A 21,751-nucleotide genomic window follows, 5' to 3' on the forward strand; every position below is an offset into this window, starting at 1 on the left:
ATCTAAGTCAGTAGGAGAAACTTAGAAAAGAAAATGCATATTAATCCAGGGAACTAGTATGACCAGATTGAAGTTTACTTGTTAGAGGATGAGACAAAAAGATATTGAATTGATCATTGTGGAAACGTGCTCATGATCAAACAGAGGCTAAGGTTTGCAGCTCCAGAGAAGGTCCTTGGTAAACACCATGGATTGTCTTGATGCACGGTCTGTTAATTAAGCACGGAGTGGTACGTTAATACATTTGCTTCCTGCTTTCAGGAAATATCTGGCCAGGTATCTTTAGCAGCGTGAGAGCATCCTCCGTCTCGGACAGAACTTAGGACAGGCAGAAAGATTTGCATCTGGCCCACATTTATCATGGAGTTGAATAATCTCACTATACTTTATAAAGTTAGACGCTCCTTTGGGAAGTTCATTTGAGTAACTCTTTTGCCCTTCTACCTTCATACCTTTGGGGTGATTCGGGGTGACATTCTGCCCAGAGACTTTTGAATGAGAGATGTCAGCCTTTGTTTGATTACCATCTTTCTCCCAAATTGGACAAAGCCCCTAAGTTTATGTCAATATAACTCTTGCCAGTCTGAAGTGGAGAAAGTTAATCAGATTTTACAGAAGAAGCACTAAGGAAATAATGACTAATGAGAATTTAAAGCAGCATGGCTTCTAATCTCATTGATAAGGCAGTCTTTTTTTTTTTTAAGATTTTTTTTTTTGTATGTGTATACATGGTTTGTCTGCACAGATGTATATGCACCACACAAATGCAGGACCTGCAGCCAGGAGAGGGTATTAGAACCCCTGGAGCTGGAGTTACATATGGTTGTGAGCTTCCATGTGGCTGGCAGGAACTGAACTTTTAACCACTGAGCCATCTCTTTAGACCCTGGGCAGTTTTCTTCAAACCACCAAACCATGGTCTTCTCAGAAAAATGAAGATATATATATATATATATCTCCATCATATTTTGCTATATAGCCTAGTGTTTATCAGAGGCAGCTTAAGGATGTTCTCTTACATAACTGTGGTTGTCTTTCATGTTGAGAAACTTGCAGCAGAGCTGGCTCATGTCTCTCCCAGCAAATTCAGTGGACATATTGCAAATAGATTTTCTGCATGAATTATGTTAACAACTGGGGGTGACAAGATATCTGCCGTGTTCCAAATATAAAGACTGTTGCGGCTGGAGAGATGGCTCAGTGGTTAAGACCATTGACTGCTCTGCCAGAGGTCCTGAGTTCAGTTTCCAGCAACCACATGGTGGCTCACAACCATTTGTAACGGGATCCGATGCTGTCTTCTGGTATGTCTGAAGACAGCTACAGTGTACTCATATAAATAAGAATAAATAAATCTTTAAAAAAAAAAAAAAGACTGTTAATTCCCCGCTCTCTCCATAGGCTGTCAGCTTGGTCATCAGTAGGTCAGTTTATTTTGTATGATCTTAACCCTGAAAGAATTCACTGCTTTCCATTAGTTGGTATCAATAAAGATATTGGAAACTTCTGGGACTTTAGCAATCCTCCTGTAGTTTATACAGATTGGGAATCAGTCTTTAAATGTGGCCCTGCTTTAGCTGTGACTCAAATCCTATCACACCAAAAGCAATTTTGAGGTAGCTAGTGGGAAAGTAATTAAACCAAATTTTTTTCTTAAATAAATGGAATTGTGGGCAATACTTAAATTCCTTTCCAAGAATATATTAGCTTTTGCCTGTTTTAGACTGGAAAAAAAAAAAAAACTAACTGTGGCTTGTTCAACACAGACTATAGTAAGACTGTGTCCTCTCTGTAAGGTCCACAGTCTGACTACCACACCCATCTTGCCTTGGGAGCACTGGCACCACAGGCACATGCTACTGAACTTGGGCTCTCAGAATTTGAACTCAGGTCCCTGACCACACTTGTGTGACAGACGCATTACTTGGTGAGCCATCTCATCAAGTTTTTATGTAAGCATTATCACATTGTCGTTTTGAGTTTTTGTTTCTTTTTTAATCTTGCTTTTACTCCATGAGACATTTGCCTTCAAAGGATTATAAAACATCATACCCTACCTAATATTTTCAGACACATAGTTACTTTTTAAGTGAAAAATATTCTTCTGTTAGTAATGGAAGAGTAGCCACCAACTGTCAATGCTCTTGCTCTATCAGGTAGGAATTAGTATTTTCTTAAATCCATGGGTGAAAAACTGAGACACACACATTAAAGATGTACCCGAAGTTAAATAGCTTAGTAAGATCCTGATACATAATTAAAACACAAGCAATTCAAATTCAGATTGTAGGGTCTTGATTTTCCCTCAACAGCCTGTGATGGTTACTGCCATGTGAATAAACTTGCAGTGAACAGTGTTTCAAGGGTAACATGGCATTCCATTTTAAGGGTCCAGCAGTTTACAGAATGTTTTTCTATTGTTGGAATGTTTATTATTTATAGTTTTTCAGTCATCTAAACTTTGCCGTAATAAACATCCCCTCTGTACATTGTAACAAACTTGTCTTGTTATTTTCTCAAGTGAATTCATGTAAGAATTCTTGAGTCACTTTAAAAAAGGTGTGTGTGTGTGTGTGTGTGTGTGTGTGTGTGTGTGTGTGTTGAGGACTGGGGATGTAGCCCAGTGGTAGAGTGTCTAGCATGAATGAGAACCTGAGTTCATTTCTCAGCCCTAAAATAAATAAACTGCACATCGAGTCTAATGTTTCCGTTCCTAACATCTAGAACTTTAAATAACTTGGTTTTGAAGAGGATTTTATTATAAGAAAATAATCTTCAATAGAGACAAAAGCCCTTTCTTCCCCCGCCCCCTCTTTTTATTTTAACTTTTGTCTCAGAAGATGAAGAGATTATTTTGGGGACAAGGTTTCCAACAGAAGGGAATCTCTTGGCAAGAGTATAAACAGTTTTGGCAGAAAGCCACCCTCCAAAGGGACAGGACTCAGCTTGTTTTCAGCCAGTGAGTAGGGATGAGCTCAAGGCAAAAGGGATGTCCCTGGGCACAGTGATGGCCAGCAAGGGACTGTATGGGTAGAGATGCTGTCTCACAGGGAGCAGCCACATTGCAACTCCTGTGAGTCGGGAGACAGCTTCAAAGAAGTTACTGTCTCCTACAGGAAGCCACAGTACTCCCCTTATCCTTCATTAGAAACAGTCATGATTAGTAAATGCATAGGGTAAGCCTAGGTTGTTCCTCCCCTGACTCCCTTTCCCCCCAGTAAATAAGCCAATTCTGTGTCTACAAAAGCACATCTGAAGGAGAGGCAGCGCTTCTCTGCAGAATACATATACAGAGTGCTTTCTGCTCATTGTATTCTGGGACAGCTTTGGATACGTGTGTATACATACCATAGTTGTCTTGCCTTTTCAAAATGGGAAGTGTGTGTGTGTGTGTGTGTGTGTGTGTGTGTGTGTGTGTGTGTGTGTGTCCCTAAGTTCTAGTCATCTTTTATTTTATTTTATTTTATTATATGTATTTATAGTTCGAGTTCTGAGATTTGAACCCAGATATTTGAGCTTGCAAGGCAAGCAGGTTACTGAGACCTTCCTCACCCTCAAAACTGCTGCCCTCCTCCCCCTTGAGACAAGACCTTTCCTTGTAGTCCTGACTGGCTGATTCTATACACTCCAGGCAAAACTCAAGTGTATGTCACTCCTCCTTCCTCAGTCTCCTAGTACTGGAATTACAGGTATATGCTACCATGCTTGCCTTTCAAAATGACCCTTTTAATTAAGGAAATTGCTATCAGTTTGAATAAACTTCGTGGAAGGATGGATAACATGTTAGCCATCCCGTCCATGTGTAATTATGGGTGCAGCATTGCTAGTTCAGTGTGATTGGATGTGATATGCATGAAGGATTAGTGAGACAGTCACAAAGCTCAGGGGTGTGTTTCAAGTTGATTCCAAATGACTGGCATCACACACACACACACACACACACACACACACACACACACACACACGTGTGCACACACACACCTAACTAGAAAACTAGAGCTACACCATATCAAAGCTCCTTCCCTTATCCAGGCAGTAAACCAATAAGTATTTGCCTGTGACCCGCCTCCCTTCCCACAACTTCTTCATGTACTTAGAGAGACTTACACACTACACAAGTTTGTTGGATCATTCTCTTATTAAAACCCAAATCCTTTATTTCCTTCCTTTAAGGTCCCGTTAGGGCAGAATTTTATTTGTAATAACCTTTTAAATTATAAAGCACATAAAAGATGGAAATTTTAGAGAAAAAAGTAGAGATTATATCATGAGCACTTCCTCACATTACTTGTACAAACTTGTAAACATTGTAACAGCTCAGTATTATTCCACCGGGGGCTTACCTAAACTTATGTCACCAGTTTACTGTGCTAAAAGCAGTGGGGCCCGAGAAAATGCAGCCTAAAATTGAGGCAGACTAAAATCTCATGAAATTGCCAACTTTTCTCAGAGTATCAGACAATTTATATTCTGAGGGTTAAGAAAGGTCACATGAGGTGACGCACACCTTTAATCCCAGCACTTGGGAGGCAGAGGCAGGTGGATTTCTGAGTTCAAGGCCAGCCTGGTCTACAGAGTGAGTTCCAGGACAGCCAGGGCTACACAGAGAAACCCTGTCTCGAAAACCAAACAAAAAACAAACAAACAAAAAAGGTCACATGAGTAAAGTTCTCATGAGTTCAAGCTATATATAATCACAAGTTGTATATAAGGACAAGATGCATGTGGCAGAAATATGTCTTTCCATAGATGCAAATGAATGCCAACAGCTGAAGTAAACTCCCTCCTATCCGCTTCACCTGGGAGGAGCACAAATAGGCATCCCAAGAACAATCCCATGCTGTTTTAAGAAAACTGAGGTCATAAGACTCTCATCTTGTTTTCTTGGAGTTTTCTCACCGAGCACTCAGAATTTCCCTCGCACAGCTCTGTTGTAGTGCCATGTCCCCACAGTCACCACTGTTCACGTGTATGAAGTTATTACATGCACATTAAGAATGCTCACATTTTGTCATCCATACTTGTTGATCACATCTAGGCCATAATTATTTTAAGGATAAGTACTTATCATGTTATGATGAATAGACTATAGGGTTTTAAAAAAAAGAATATAATTCTTTAAGGAGTCCATTTGTATTATTTCACATAGGAGACTCATTTCAATGTTTATAAATTAAGAACATAGCCTGTTTCACATAATCTGTTTTGACAAAACCATTGTGCTCTTGCTGCCTTTATTGTGGTGGCACCTCCAGCATGTCACTTGCAAAACCATGAGACTTGTGCACAAATGAAGAACTTTATGCACTCAAGACATGTAATGTGCTGCTTGGGAAATCACGGGGTTCTAGGTAAAATTCTAGAAACCTTTGCCTCCCCAGTTTCAACTCCCTGTAACTCTAAGATCCTCCAGGGCAGCTCCTCATGTCTTCTCCCTTTCCTTTCAGACAATTCCTCCTCCCTCCAGGAAGATGAAGAAGTAGAAATGGAAACCATCAGTTGGTGGGCAGGCAGTCCAGCCATGAATGGGCATCCTACCGCTCCACCAGTGACCACAGCACGTTTCCCCAGCTGGGTCACTTTTGAAGACAATGAAGTTGGCTGCCCTTCGCTGCCAGTCCCCTCTCCAAAGAAGCCAAATACCCCATCTGTTGCAACTGCCATCCCAGATGTACCTTTCAACTCAACTGGGTCATTTAAGAGGGACCGTCCCAAGAGCACATTGATAAACTTATCCAGAGTTCAAAAGCTGGACATTTCCTCCTTAAACCGTCCACCTTCGGTAATCGAGGCCCCACCCTGGAGGGCCACCAATCCTTTCCTGAATGAGACTCTGCAGGACGTCCAGCCCTCGCCAATCAACCCATTCAGTGCTTTCTTTGAAGAGCAGGAACGGCGCTCCCAAAGCAGTTCCATTTCCAGTACCGCGGGCAAAAGCCAAAGAGATTCTCTGATTGTCATCTACCAGGACGCCATCAGCTTTGAGGATTCAGGCAAAAGCCAGCCCCAGCCCCACCCCCAGCCCCAGCCCCAGCCCCAGCCCCAGCCTGACGCTATCGAGAAGCTCAAGCAACTCCAAATCAATGATCCTGATCCCGTTGGCAGCACAGCCCTGCCCGATGACGACCCCTCGGCCTCGGTTGAACTGGATGCTCCCTCACCTGCCTCAGCGCTCTCTCAGCCCAGGGATGGATGGCCAATGATGCTGCGCATCCCCGAGAAGAAAAACATCATGTCCTCTAGGCACTGGGGACCAATCTACATCAAGCTGACGGACAGCGGTTCCCTGCAGCTCTATTACGAGCAAGGCCTAGAAAAGCCTTTCCGGGAATTCAAGCTGGAGATCTGCCATGAGGTGTCGGAACCCCGCCTCCAAAACTATGACGAGAACGGGAGAATCCACAGCCTGAGGATAGACCGGGTCACTTACAAGGAGAAGAAGAAATACCAGCCCAAACCTGCGGTGGCCCACGCAGCGGAACGGGAACAGGTAATTAAGCTGGGCACCACCAACTACAATGACTTCCTGAGCTTCATCCGTGCGGTTCAGGATCGCCTCATGGGTTTGCCAGTGCTGTCAATGGACCTGAGCACGGTTGGCCTAAACTACCTCGAAGAGGAGATTACGGTGGACGTCAGAGATGAGTTCTCTGGCACAGTAAGCAAAGGAGACAACCAGATCCTGCAGCACCATGTCTTGACACGGATCCACATACTGAGTTTCCTCTCTGGGCTCGCCGAGTGCCGCTTGGGCCTCAATGACATCCTTATCAAAGGGAACGAAATCGTCTCCCGGCAGGACATCATGCCCACTACCACCACAAAGTGGATCAAGCTCCATGAGTGCCGCTTCCACGGGTGCGTGGACGAGGACGTGTTTAACAGTTCCCGGGTTATTCTGTTCAACCCTTTGGATGCGTGCCGGTTTGAGCTGATGAGGTTCAGGACAGTATTTGCCGAGAAGACCTTGCCCTTCACACTCAGGACAGCAGCCAGCATTAACGGGGCAGAAGTGGAGGTGCAGAGCTGGCTGAGGATGTCTCCCGGCTTCTCTTCTAACCGTGACCCTCTCACTCAGGTCCCCTGTGAGAACGTAATGGTCCGCTACCCAGTGCCCAGTGAGTGGGTGAAAAACTTCCGCAGGGAAAGCGTTCTAGGGGAAAAGTCTTTGAAAGCCAAAGTGAACCGGGGGGCAAGCTTTGGCTCTGCTGGTGTCTCTGGCTCTGAGCCCGTCATGAGAGTAACTCTGGGAACGGCCAAGTATGAGCATGCCTTCAACTCCATTGTATGGAGGATAAACCGGCTGCCAGACAAGAACTCAGGTAGGTAGGGATTCTGGTCTCTGGATACAACCACTGAGATTGCTTAAGAGGTGGGGTCAGCCTTCTATAGCCTAATAGGCCTGTGTGTAGCATTTGGTTATATAGTCTGGTGGAAGAGGGGAGAAACAGAGACGAGAAAAGTCCCTGTATGGATGGTAATAACCAAGATGACCTAGTTTACGTCATCTGTTCTCGGCCTTACCGTTCTCCCATAGTATATGTATTATATCACTCAGCTGAGCAGCTAAATAGTTGTCCAGAGCAGCTTCTAAATTGTGTGTGTGTGTGAATATGTGTAGAGGCTGGAGACTATCATCAGATGTCATTCCTAGGGCCACCCTGGCCACCCTGTTTGGGAAAAAGATTCTGTCACTGGCCTGGAACTCAGTTTGCCAGTTCAGCTCGATTGGCTGCCCAGTGATCCGCCTGTCTTTGTTCCCCTCCTGGTGGTTTGTGTGTTTTGTTATTTTAATTATTTTACTGTTGTACACGTGGGCTTTGGGGCTGAGTGTGTGCCTGTGTGCCATGTGCATGCATTGCCTGCAGAGGCCAGAAGAAGGTTTCAGATCTCGTGGAACTGAAATTACGGAAGCTTGTGACTCACCATGTGGGTGGTAGGGATAAAACCCAGGTTCTCTGCAAGAGCAGCCAGTGCACTCAGCCTCTGAGCCATGTCTCCAGCCTGTCCCCAGCTCTGGGATTATCTGCAGGTACCACCACACCTGGCTCCTTTACCTGACTGTCACATCCAAGTCCCTGTGTAAGCAATTTACCTGTTTAACCATCAGTCAACAAGTCCTGTTGAAGTTTGGTTCTTCTGGAACTCATTAAAGTATTAGCTGAGGGACTGGAGGCAGTTCATTCCCAGATCCCAGAACGTGTGGGTTCTGAATCTTTCTGACGATCCCCTTAATGAAGAAGAAAGAGCAAATGTATATCCAGTCATAGACACAGTGAATGTGAGCCTTCTGCAGCCAGCCACTGTCAGTCATGATATCTCACGTCCAGAGTTTGGTTTTGGGATTCATGATGGAAAAGAGATTAAATAGCCAGGATATCAAGGTCCAAAGGGCTGAAGTTCCAGCAGACAGAAAGTAAAGAAAGGAGTGTCTGATTTAAACAAACAAACTTCTCAGCCTAGCCGTCCTGCTCACAGCCAGAGGCTGTGCTACTGTGTCTGGGAGAGCCCGGAAGGCAGTTACTAGCAAGACTTCTTGACTGACAAAACAAGGCAGCAGTAACAGCTTTATTTTTGGAGTATGTCAAAGTGACCTCAGTGGTCTGCAAAAAGCCTGTGACCCCACAAGCCCTTAAACCACTTCTCTTGTCTGCAATAAACCATGCCCATCTGTTAAGGAGAGTGGATTAGCTAGTCAGAGAAAAAGGGGGAAAAAACAAAAAACAAAACACTGGCTTGAAACTGCCGGCACCTTCTTACACTACCACTGCTAAACTATTGCTGTGTGTTCAAGGTGTTCTGCCACAAGTGTGGTGTGGTTGCATTCTCATATCTTAAATGGAATTTGATGAGATAGCAAGAGACCAAGAAGTCTAATCAACTCCCGAGGCTGCCCGGGGGAGTAGGCAAACACCCTGCATTCTGTGTCAGACACTGGGTGTGGCCATGCAAGCTGAAGAGACAATCAGACCTCTGTGCTGGAGGCTGGGGCGGCCACCCCCTGCTTCTACACGGGTTTTTAAAACAGTCTTCCACCCTGTGCTCAGCACTGGGTTCTCCTGGTACTTATATGTACTTGTCACCTCAGCCACTGGGGCCCATCTCACTTGACAATGGAATAAGAAGCCCTGAATTCTCCTGTGGTACAAAAGCCCTGGGGAAGAGGGAACTGTGAAAGGACTGGGCTTTCAAGCTGGGAGCTTTAGATGAGCGGCTAAGCTCTGAAGGGATGACATTACTCACCTGAAGTCACAAAAGCACAAGGGTCTCTTCTTGATACCACGGGTCCTCTTTATAGAGGAAGTTGAATAGATACACTCCTCAAATAATCTGCATCCTGGAAACAAAGATTTGTAGTTTCCCGATGGATGCAAATAATCTCAAAAATGACTTAAAATACTCAAAAGTACTGTGTGGAGGATTTTAGTTGGGACTGACCTTAAATGCGCTGGGAGTAGATGTCTTCAGTATGAGTAGGTCAGTGAACCCAGGAAAGGTTAGGCATCAGACATCAGAGAAGATAGCTCCAAAACAGCGCTAGTCACAGAAACTAATAGTTGTCTCCTCAGTACAGCCACGGAGACAATTTTTTTGTCATCATTTTTGGTCCTTGGGCAACTTGGCTCAAGTTGACAAGTGACCAGAGAAATCAAGATGGCAGATAATGCCAGAGAGGATTATTGTCCTAAAGGAGAGAGAAGAAAGGGTTCCCAACCAGAAGAAACAGTCCCCGGACAGAGGGCAAAAAGACCGCAAACAGATATGCAGCAAATATTTCTTTAATGCATCCCAGCAGAGAATGCTCAGGAGACTGAGGCCACGTGACAGGCTGCTTGTGAATTATACTCATCATTACTTTACTAGAATCTTTGGGGGGATGGGGTGAACAAGACAGGATTTCACTGTGCAGCTCCAGTTGTCCTCTGTAGACCAGGCTGGCTTCGAACTCAGAGATCCCCCTGTCTCAGCCTCTTAAGTGCTGGGATTAAAGATGTGCCAGCTCTTACTTTCATACTGAGATTAAAGGAGTGTGACATCACTGCCTGGTCATGTCAATCTGAATTTTAATGCTAAATTTCATCAAGAAAGACCCATTAGCATATAGATATGCTTTTTTTTATAACCATGAATTGAACTATTTGAGTTTTAAAATGGTTTTGCCCCAACTGTCCACCACACTTACACAATAGCTGAACCCAGGACAAGATTTAGCTTTCAGAGTTGTGCTGAGTACGCTCTGAGACAAATAGAGAAGGAAGTCACCTTTTAAAGAGAGGAACCTTTTCTCAATATTCCAGAAATGTCAAAGAAAGCTAATTAGAAAAAAAAACAAATGTTCAAGTCCCTACAGAGTTAGGAGGCCTTCCACACTGTAGTGAACTGATTCCATAGCAGCGTACCAAGTGTGTAGGACCTGGTTTGGAGTCAGTGAGATCTGAATTCTCAGCGCTGCTGCTTAATGGTGGTGTGATCTCACGCAATTGACTTAACCCTGTCGGAGAAATCTAATTTTTCTCATTTATGAGATAGGGTTATTAGTACCTAACTCATTCAGAACAAGTGTGAAGCACAGTTTTAGTAGCAATGACAAATGACAGCTCTGTAATTAGTCTGTGGCACCCAAAACAATAGATTGAACAGATGTGTTTCCAGGTACCATCAAGTTTACATATATATATGTTCCTTTCCTAGAAGCCAGTGCAAATTTTTTTGATTAAATATCCTAGCCTTACTCTTTAGAAATAACCATTCAATTATGCTACATCTGTGAAAAACAAATACCTCACTCTGGAGTGATTTCCTTGGAGAGAGGGTGTGTGTCTCCTGATTCTCCGAGATTGAAAAATCCTGCCCAGAGCAATAAAGGAAATTGAAATCGTTGACTCGGAGAGTCAGGGAAGAGTTATACCATCAGTCAGAGCCACACCACAGTTTATCTGTAGTCGTCTGCCGCTTTTCCTCTCCACAGTGTCATCCTGCAACCTGGTCTCCATGTTTCGGGACTGTGAAATTGTGACTCAGACAAAGGGGTAACAGTCCACAGTCCTAGCTCTAACACATTATGCTATGACCCGTAATGCTTCACCCCCAGAACCCTCAGCCACCTTAAGGCAGTGGTTCGACAGCTGCAATCATTGGTCCAGTGCACTGTGTCTGCCGGTTTCATGTGTGCCATCTATGAGTCTGTCACTTTCATACATCACCCACCCACAGAAACATGCCCGAGGCAGCTCTGAAAATATAAAACGCTATTAGGAGAATCCATCTTGTAAAGGAAAGCAGTTTGCTCCCGGCAGCTGTTCCTGGTGTTTTATTAGGGGCCAAGTGCTAATCCAATCTCAGCTGCTCATTCGTCCACTCTCAAGCCTCCTTAGTGTTCGCGCTAGGTCCACACAGCCCTTGGACCTAAACAGTCATAAAAGCCTGTTTCTCACACTGTAGGGTTTTTTTTCCCCGTTTGTTTTTTGTTTGTTTTCATTTTTACAAATGACGTTTAATCACCTTGGTATTTCTTTTTATTTATTTATTTATCTTCTACTTTGTGTGCGTTGGTGTTTTGCCTGCGTGTATGTCTGTGTGAAGGTGCCGGCTCCTCGGGAACTGGAGTTACAGTAATTGTGAGCTGCCTTGTGGGTGCTCAGAACTGAAACTGGGTCCTCTGGAAGAACAGCCATTGCTCTTAACCACTGAGCCATCTCTCCAGCCTCCACAGACTGTGGGTTTTATGCTGGTATTCCAGGCTGCAGTTATCACGAGGCACTGGATGAAAGGGTCTGAGGCACAGAGCCTGATGTCTGCCTAGGGAAGCTCGGTCATTGGACCCTCAGCAAGCGCCAGGTGCACAGCCTGCACCCCTCCATTGTTATCAGCGTGGCTCTTTAGCCTCTTTTCCTTTTTCATTTCTTCCACAAAGAGCTTAACCTCTGGATGCTTTTTCTCTGTTATAGCTTCTGGCCACCCACACTGTTTCTTTTGCCACCTTGAACTTGGTTCTGACCGGGAAGTGCCTTCCAGATTTGCCAATTATGTAAACGTCGAGTTCAGCATGCCCACGACGTCTGCCTCCAAAGCAGCTGTGAGATCCATCTCTGTGGAAGACAAGGCTGATGTCAGGAAGTGGGTCAATTATTCTGCACACTACAGCTACGAGGTAGCCTCGGGAGGGCTTCTGGATGAGGTTTCCGAGTCCATTTGTTCGCCCCACCCCTCCCCTAATTCCTTCCAGCAAATGCTTCCTATATCAAGGCACTTCACATTCGTAGCTGTGGGTGAATCTGCTCTGACTTTAATGAAATAATCTCTCGTGGGTAAGAGAGAGGCTAGGCAAAAAAAAAGGGGGGGGGAGGGGCGGGGCTGATAAGAATGTAATACCTAGCATCATGAATAATAACACAAAGAACAGTGGGGACCAAGCGAGACTGGTTCCTCATCTGTGACAAGATTCCTGTTTTGGAGTGATCTTGGAAATGGGGGGGCAGTGCTTGGAACATGATAAGCTGAAGGAAATATTTCGTCTACAGGAGTTGTGTATCAGAACACAGCAGAGGTGCTGGGCTGTAAGAGTGCAAACCCAAAAGCCAAGCCCTTTCACAGTGATAATGGGATGGAGACTGGGGGGAGGATGGGGGTGTGGGAAGGGACATGCAGTCAAAGCTGAAGAGCTGGTTTTCTTGGGCGAGACGGGAGTGTTTGAAGACAGGCTCTCCCCCTGTAGGTCAGTCTGGCTTCAGTGCGCAAATTATAGGCAGATCACCAGAAAACAAGGGCTTACAAGGAATGAAAATGATAATGCCCTGCAGAGGTAGACGCTTGGTAGATCGAGTTTCAAAAAGGGAAGAGAAAGGCATTGGCGAGTGATTTTGCAAAGTCATTTGATCATTTCCTACGTTTAATGAGTCCCACAGATTTATATAACTTATTATTCCTTTAAATATTATTTTAGTTGTATCATCTAAAACTGTTTAACTACCAGGAAGAACGAATGCCCCATCTTGTGGCCAGGGAAAAACTAGCAGTTCCCCACCACCATGGATTGTAAGCTATCTTCAGTTGCTGCCTCCAAATGGAGACGCTTACCTTCAGTGCAGTGCTGAGAAGCAGCCCAAGTTATGAGGTTCCTGAGTGCAAAGGAGTCCCTTCCTAACTTACCAGAAACTTTAGTCAGGGCATCTTACTCTTTGAAAGGATTTTATTTATTTATTTAATGTGTGTGAGTATTTTGTCTGTATGTATGTCTGTGTATCACATGCATGCAGTGACTGAGGAGACGCTGGGACTGGAGTCACAAACAGTGGTGTGCTACCATGCAGGTGCTGGGATTGAACCCAGGCCCTCCAGAAGAGCAGCCAGTGAATACTCTTAACCCCTGAGCCATCTCTCTAGCCTAAGCCATGTTACTTTCAAAGAGCAACTTTTTTAAAGATTAATTTACTTTATTTATATAAGTATACTGCAGCTGTCTTCAGACACACCAGAAGAGGGAGGGCATCAGATTCCATTACAGATGGCTATGAGTCACTATGTGGTTGCTGGGAACTGAACTTGGGTCCTGTGGGAGAGCAGTCAGTGCTCTTAACCATTGAGCCATCTCTCCAGCCCAAAGAGCAACTTCTTGACAGTTTTACAGGAGATAGAACAGAACAATAAATGTCCCAATACTTATTAGCTTAGAGACTTTTTTTAAAAATGAAGTAATTGGAGGGGCGTAAGTGGTCAACACCAAAGGGATTGGGTCATTCTATTTGTCACAACCATTGTCAGTTGCCTATTGGAATCCCACACCGTTGGATAAAATCAACTAGATCTTGCTCTTATCCCTCAAACATACGGGATAGTGGAGGCAGGGACAGCGGATATAGTCAGAGGAAACTCGGTCTCCCTCCTGAGTGGACAGCAAAGGTAATATTTGAGCAGCTCTGAGAGACAAAGAGGTTCCTTTGGCTTGGTTGTATTGTGTTTCTCTCCCTTCCTCTCAGTCCTGATATTGTCTCCATCTTTTATTTTGGCAGGTGGAAATTGAACAAAAAAAGAGTTTGAAGTCAGACTTTGAGGGAGAGGACTTGGAAAACCCAAAGGAATGTGGGGTTCAGTGACAGTGCCCCCCACCCACCCCCAAGGAACTGAGGAATGCTGACCCACAACCAGGTGTCTTCCCAAACAACTCAAGTTTAAGTCAACACCTGCTGTGGCTGCTCCATGTCAGGGGCAGTCTACCTCCGTTTCCTGTGTGCAGTTCCCTGTGGGTCACAGGGAATCAATCCTGAGGGGGCTGCTTTCAATAGGCTCCTTGACACTGAGCATGCCTGAAGCGCGGGGCGCACCTGGCTGCTGGAGTTCACTCTACATTGAGCCTCCTTGTCTCTTTTCTGCTTATATCATGGCACTGCTCTGTGGTCTGTGGTTGGTGATGATTAGAGACTGGAAAAGAACCTCCAGCATCAGTGTTGGCACAATTAGCCCCCAGTACTCACATGTCATTTGTAAGTTTCTGGGGGGGAAAAAATGGCATTGGAAGTTTATTAAGAATCCATCTCTGTTGCTCCCTCTATAAAAGTTTCAAAGAATTCCAAAGCCATTTCTTTGGGCCTGTTTTTCTGGATGCCTCCATTTTTATTTCAGCGTTGGCATTCTGCAGCAGAGGTTGTCCAAATGTTTCCCTTCTGATTCTGGATTGTTCAAGATCAGAACACTCTTTCAACTTCTCTTCCATTTGCTATCCTAAATCATGGTGCACGGCGGCAAAGGCCTTATCCGGTATTTTCAAATTTAGGTTTTGGAGCTTAATTCTACAAATGGACTGGACTGGATTCACAGTCTGTTGGAAAAAACAAAAACAAACAAACAAACAAACAAACAAACAAAAAAAGCCCTTATTTTTCTTCCCTTGAAGGAAAAGTGGCATTAAATGTAAGCTTATATTCAGTTTGGAAGACAGCTTCAATCATAAAATCTGCCAGATTCTCACTGGTGACTTTTAATGCATGGTTATAATTCTATGTGTGTAGAAGAGGCGCCTGGAAGTTCTTTTTATACCTCATACACAATGACTGTTACACATCTCTTCCCTCAAAATTTAGAGGAAGTTTAAGCTAAGATCTCTGTAAAAGCTGAGTTTGAATTAGCTTTACCCCAGATTCCAAGGTTGGCAGTTACAGTATTGTGAAAGTTCAAAGGGCACCAGGCAGGGGTAGTGCACACCTTTAATCCCAGCACTTGGAAAGCAGAAGGCAGAAGCAAGTGATTCTCTGAGTTCCAGGACAGCCAGGGCTACAGAGTGAGCTTCAGGACAGCCAGGGCTACAGAGAGAAATCCTGTCTTGAAAAACCAAAACCAAAACAAAACAAGACAGAAGGCTCCAGCGTAGGCTGGGGAGAGCCAGTCTCCCAGTGTCATGAACATAAAACCCTGATTCCAAGACTCAGGCCGCCTCCTTTTCCATCCTGTGTTCCTACCCTGCCCCCTGAGTATTTGTACTCTGGTAAATTCTCTCATGAAGAAAAAAGTGAGGGGACAGAATGCATATTTTACTAGACTTGGGAAATGAATGGAAAATACCTGCAGTTTGAGACTAAGTGATTCAAGTTTTTTTTGTTTTTTTTCAGCTCATATTTAGTGAGCTATGTACTGACTTAGGTAGAAATCACTGCAGTGTTTTGAACCATATGTTTAACTCTCTAAGCATTAGGTCTAGCTGAAAAGACCTGTATTTTGAGTTTTTCAAATGCAACCCTTTTAGCACAGAGGTGTGTGTGTGTGTGTGTGTGTGTGTGTGTGTGTGTGTGTGTGTTGATGAGAACTAGGGAGACTTGATATTATAGCAGTCCATAAAGAAATGTTTTCTTGAGTTCAGTTTTGAACCAGGAGTGGGTCACGGCTATTCACAGAGCTAATGCCGTCCATCTGTGGTGGTAGGTCTTTAACAGCTGTGCGTGATGCATTGGCCAGCACACGCCTGAATGGAAGATTACATTCAAGTATAGCTACTGTATTTTAGGGGAGACATTAATAAGTTGACCGCATGCACAGGCATGTGACCAGGGTTGTAAAGATCCTGGTTATATAAGGAACAGGGGGGGCAGCTCTCCTGTAGAACAGAGGGCATAGCCGGGAAAGGAGTGCAGGGAAGTTGGGAAACGAAGTCATGGCCAATAGCCAACGTAAGGTTTCTGCTGAGGAGTTAGCTTTGTTTTGCATAACTTCAAAGGCAAAAAGAAACAAAAACAGAAGAGAGCTTTACAGATGACAGATGTTTGCTCAATATGAGAATCTTCTAGGAAAGAAATATTCTAAAGAAGAAAGGGTCAAGTAAGATTTCCTGCTGCAGCAAGCGCCCGAAGGTTAACACAGCCACTTTTCCCAGGGACTGTCATCTAAGACGGCAGGAAAGATCTTTTTCAAATAGTCTTGATAGGAATGAGGCCGTCTAGCTCCAGTCTTTCCTCTGTGGGTGGTTGGTTGGTTGGTTGGTTGGTGCTGTTAGAGGGCAGTGGAGTTCTCAGAGAAGAACTTGGTTAAAGAACCCCATGTCATTCCCACTGTAGGGCTAAAGACCTTGAGAGTCTCAGATGACCAACGGGCCGGGGAGTTGGCAGGATGGGCGAAGGTCATCCCTGGCTTAGCACCGTGTCAGGGGCCTGCCTGGGCTGCTAACATGCACAGCACCTGTTTTGTCTTGTCCCTCCCACCCCCTTGGTTATCTCTTCCTGCTTTGGTGCTTCACCCGAACTGTTTGGATTTTTGTATTTGTTTTGCCTTAATCAAAAGGTGAAACAAAAAATTCTCCCTGTGCTATTTATATTTAAGTATATACTACCCTTTTGGTTCCATCAAATTTGGTCCACCTCTACTCTGCTTAAAGTCGTTATGGATAACTCGTAGGGAGGTGACATGTAGTTCAGGGCTTGTTGATAACCTACCTAAAAAAACGTAGTTAGGCAAATTACCCTTTTGATTTTGCAGGATGTGCGTTTGCCACAGTGGTCCTCGCCTTTTATTTTTCTGTGCTTACAAAAAAAAAAATCCAAATCTATGTTATCAATAATGTAAAGATATGAAAAGTGAATTGGTTTTTGCCAATACAATCAGAACATATTAATTGTCACATAGTATCAAAAACTATTTTTGAGTCTAGGCCTTCTATTTCAACTTAACCGTGAAACACGACAAAAAAAAATAATAATCATTCTAATATATCAGACAAGAGGTGTGGTCATGTAACTCAGTGGTAGAGAACTTGCCTGGCATGCACGGGGTCCTGTTGTTGACATAGTACTAGTTACACCTTAGGAAAAGCTAGCCATTTCTTTCTTACCCTCTGGACTGTCTTCTAGACCTGCTTCCTCGTCTACCTGAGACCTCCCACGTTTACTGTGAGGCTTATTCTCACGAGTGTTCCTTAATTTAAAAGACTTCTTATCTGAAGTGACACTAATCTCTGTTTAGAAACATAGTTGGCATCAGGAGTTTATGTCCCCAGAAGCTCTGGTCCTGAGACATGTGACACATGATGATGACCAAGAGTCTATTTTATTCATTGTGATTCAAATGCCTATGACAAGTCTGAGCCACAGCAGGGCTCAGCCACTTTAAATACTTCTAACTCAAAGATACTCATTGAATAAGTGGAAATTATCGACACTTTGAGTCTGAGACTACTTATCCTCTGATTGCAGCTAGCAAGCCGCATTTATTTTCTGGAGGACTGAAATAATGATTTTGCTCTGCTTTGATTCCTGCCTCCAGTGTCATCCAAGTGTCACTTAATGTGTTGCTGAGTCTGACCTACAGCGTCACTTATTCATATCAAGAAACACTTCTACTCCACACCGAGAGATGCGGAGTCCCAGGTACTATCCACAGTTACCCTGTTGATTCAGTTTCATTGCTGCCAGTCAAACAGACCTGTGAGCCTCTGCCTCACTCGTGACAGTGACTTGTGGAAGATGCTCTCACATCTGACGGAGTGTGCAGCCAGTCCTGCTGGGTCAGGTCTTTGTCCTCCTTTAACCACAGACCAGTGCTGGGGCTCATGGGTGAAATCATGATTTCGAAGCTGATTTATATTTTTATCATCAATTTAAGGGTAGAAAAACAAGAAAATGAGGTTTTTTTTTTTTTTTTCCTGCCTTAAAAGTCTTGGGAATTCATTGCTGCGAGTAGGAAGCAATACCATCCAACATACTTTTATAAATTCCCCTGGCGAAAAAGGTGGTAAACTTATTTCTTATAAGAATGGTTGGCTCAAATTAATCTTAGCATGTCTGAAGCTGAGATTGTGATAAGATTAGAATGGGATAGCCAGGCAGTGGTGGTGCACGCCTTTGATCCCAGCACTTGGGAGGCAGAGGCAGGCGGATTTCTGAGTTCGAGGCCAGCCTGATGTACAGAGTGAGTTCCAGGACAGCCAGGGCTACACAGAGAAACCCTGTCTCGAAAAACAAACAAACAAACAAACAAACAACCCAAAAAAGATTAGAATGGGATAGAGAATCCAATCAGAATTAACAAACAATAAAGTAGTAATATACCGTTTAGTAAGTGAATCTTCTGTTAACACTTCACTACCACTATCCTGACAGCATTTTATATATAATTGGTCAGTATATTGCCTCTGTGGTTCTGATGGATGTCCTCTAAGCATGACCAATGTGGCTTTGCCAGTTCCCTACAAATCACCACATTTTAATTAATGCTCTTTGGAAATGAGATTAGCTTCAGATAGTCTCATTCATAATCGTGCATTAAAGGGATTAAGAGTGAAGGAGATACAGGAGGGCAGATCTTAAGTATAGGAACAAATGCATGTGTCAGTAATATCCCCATGGCCACCTAAGCAAGAGCATGGAAGTTTTATATTTCTCCTAGTGTGCCTTAGCCAATTTGCTAGTGAAAGTCCAGTCCTGTACTTCAAGAGTTGAAAGGGAGTTTGGGGGTGGAGCATGCGTATATCAACTTGCAATGCCAAGCTATAAAGGTAGAAAATTTCAGTAGTACTATGTTCTGCAGATTCTGGAAAGACACAAATAAAAACTGGACATAATAAAAGGCTACTAAACAACAGACTAAAGAAAATATAATTTCAGTGTGAAAGGGGTCGGAAAATATCCAGCATTGGCCACCGAAATTTAGTACAACCTGAACTGGAGGCTGTCTCTTAAAGTAAGAAGCTATAGGAAAGAAGCGGGCATCGCAGGGGCAGACAGCAAAGGTCTTGCACTCCGCCAGGCTTGCTCAAGTGCTGTTTAAGGTACTGTTAGCAGCCAGCTTCCCTGTGGGGACAAGAGGCCACACACTAAGATATTGAAGATAGCTGTTAGTAGTCATGCTGTGGCAGCTCCTGTGACTGTTTAGGGGACACAAGCATGGAGCCGGTTACTATTGCTAACTGACCAGCAATGGTTTTATAGGTTGTTTCACAAAACATCCTTTCCTTCCACGTTTTGTTGATATTCCGTGTCAGTATGATTCTTATGATCTTTATGCATAAGAACCAAGAAGTTTAAAGTAGGAAAGTGGAGATCAGCTAGTTTATCTTTCTCCTGCTCAGCCCCCCTCAGACAACAGAAATGAACAAAAGCCCCCAATCCTCTGGTCTGCTGTGGACTTCAGAATACCAGTTGAATATGAAAGTCAAAGGGCAGTCTCACAAGTGGATGCTGAGGTGTGAATACCTCCAATGACGGTCCAACTCTCCAACTTAAAGATGTAGCATGTAGGATGCTGGGATGGTCTGGGATCTATAGATAGTCTTTCATGAGAAGGACCATAGGAGGGAGGGGGAAACAGAAGCTAATCTGGAGCCATCTGCAATTATAGCAAAGCCAAATGAGAAAAAGGCCAGTTACTGTACATAAAAATGTACTTTTTTTTTTTTCTTAATAGCTTCTCTGTGTGGTGTGTTTGAATATGCTTTTAGTTTCTTTGGGGGGGGGCTTATACTTACTCAGAATAGATCAGTTCTAACTGGTCAGATGGAATTCCAGCATCCTTTCCTGGTTCACTCCCATGTTCTGCCTCAGATGAAACCCCAGTTCTCACTGTGGACACTAGCCACACTGTGGCTAAAGCCTTAAGCACCACCATCGCTCACGTCCATGTGCTTATAGGGAGGACTGACAGCACCAGTTCTGTGAACACAGGTGAACCCCTAGCTCCAAACATCAGCCTGTTGGATTTAAGGGTCTTCAAGAACAGGGTGCATAAACGCCATGGATCCCTCTCCCCTTCATCCAGCATCCATTTATCTTTCAGGGTCACTTGCCAACAAAAAATGGACAACCCTCTGCCATATTCAGAAGGTTAATCAGGATCAGTGTTTGAGATAGAGGAGTGTCCCTCCTCACCCTCCATTTTTGTAAGGTCCATATGAATTTCAGTGTGTCGGTGGTTGAACCCAAGATCCAGTGAATGCCTTGACCATTCTGAGGCTTGTATTTCCTGTCATTTGTCATTCATCCTCACTCAGTGTAACTTCTTGCACTATTGTGGCTCATTTTATGTAAAAGTAGTTAACTTAAAAAAGAACGTGCCTATGTAATAAAGTCTATACACTGGCTATTTCTGTAGAGGTAATGTTTTGTTTTAGATGTTTTGCTGAATAATCTGTAATATCTTTTGGGGGGGTCTATGAAAAGGAAGTATTAATAAAAAATTTAAGCAAAGTGGCATTGCAGTGTTTAATGAATACAGCCTGATAAAGAGTGTCTGGCATGGTAGTGTATGTCTTTAATAAAAATAAATAAAAATTTAAAAAAAGAGTAGATGTTTACTAATGAGGTCCATTACCCAGGCAATATGGTTTTGGGTCATGAGTTGATAAGTAATTAGCTTAAATTATTCTAGATAAATTTATCATGTATACAATTTAAGTTAGTTCTAAATACATTAATTGCATTCCATTTTTTTTTTTTTGTCCTAAATGCTATGAGAAAATACATGTACCACGTAGAGTCCTCAAGGTTTTCTTGGACATAAAGTATGCAGAGGAGTCCATAAAGGATGAGTCTGTACACAATTCCTGTTCTATTGCCAGTGCTCAGCCAGTAATTAGTTGATAAATACTAATTGCTAATGTCAACATAACCCATTTGGAAAAAATCAGTGTAGGACTATGGGAAAGACTGAAAACAAAGAAGATGATGTCAAAGTTTGGTTTGAGTTTGTTTGAGTAAACAAAATATAAACGACAGGCATTGTGCCTGGGTTAGCTCACGTGGACCAAGGAAGGACATTTTATTACAAAACACAAGCATGTACTGTGGAAGAGCTCAGACTAGTTCAGTGGCTCCTGCTGTCAAGAGATGTCTGTCCTGAACAGTACACAGAATCCCATTGTCTATTCCATAATATATTGGGGCTAGGAAATGGTGTCAAAAGAGTTAATAGCTAAGTAGAAACATAGCATTTTCTTAAATTGGGAATCCTGGAAAGTATTTTTTTCCGCTATTCTCCCCTTCCTTTAATAAATTTGGAGACATAATTGTATGTTCTACCTTGTTACAGCTCTGGCCTGTAGGTCCTCCTTTCCCTAACTTCCCAGGATAAGTGTAGCTGGGACAGCATGCTTGCCACCGTTCTGCAGAAGTTGGGTAGGGGAATTGAAGAGGAGAAGGAAAAGTGATGGAAGTTAAAATATCTTCAATGGGCTGAAGACAGATGCTCTAACTTCCTGACCTACTGGGGCTGTATAGGTAGACAGCTGTCTCTACAATTTGTCTCAGTTCTGGAAGCTGTGTTAGGCTTCCTATATCAT

At 43.6% G+C, this 21,751-nt stretch overlaps 1 protein-coding gene across 3 annotated transcripts in view; it reads left to right on the forward strand.

Annotated features, from left to right (window-relative positions):
• The window catches only part of Ston2 (stonin 2), a 130,364-nt gene extending 109,701 nt beyond the window's left edge, over nucleotides 1–20,663 (forward strand). For 2 of the 3 annotated variants that reach the window (XM_076921473.1, XM_076921475.1), the window contains 3 exons: nucleotides 5,448–7,322; nucleotides 11,949–12,151; nucleotides 14,010–20,663. In XM_076921473.1, coding sequence (XP_076777588.1) covers nucleotides 5,448–7,322; nucleotides 11,949–12,151; nucleotides 14,010–14,093 — 2,162 coding nt within the window. In that variant the 3' untranslated portion in view covers nucleotides 14,094–20,663. The remainder of the gene's footprint in view (nucleotides 1–5,447; nucleotides 7,323–11,948; nucleotides 12,152–14,009) is intronic. The other variant, XM_076921474.1, reaches the window with a different exon arrangement.
• The last annotated feature ends 1,088 nt before the right edge of the window (nucleotides 20,664–21,751 follow it).

This window comes from Arvicanthis niloticus, chromosome 23 (genome assembly GCF_011762505.2).
Source record: "Arvicanthis niloticus isolate mArvNil1 chromosome 23, mArvNil1.pat.X, whole genome shotgun sequence".
In the NCBI taxonomy this organism is placed as follows: Eukaryota; Metazoa; Chordata; class Mammalia; order Rodentia; family Muridae; genus Arvicanthis; species Arvicanthis niloticus.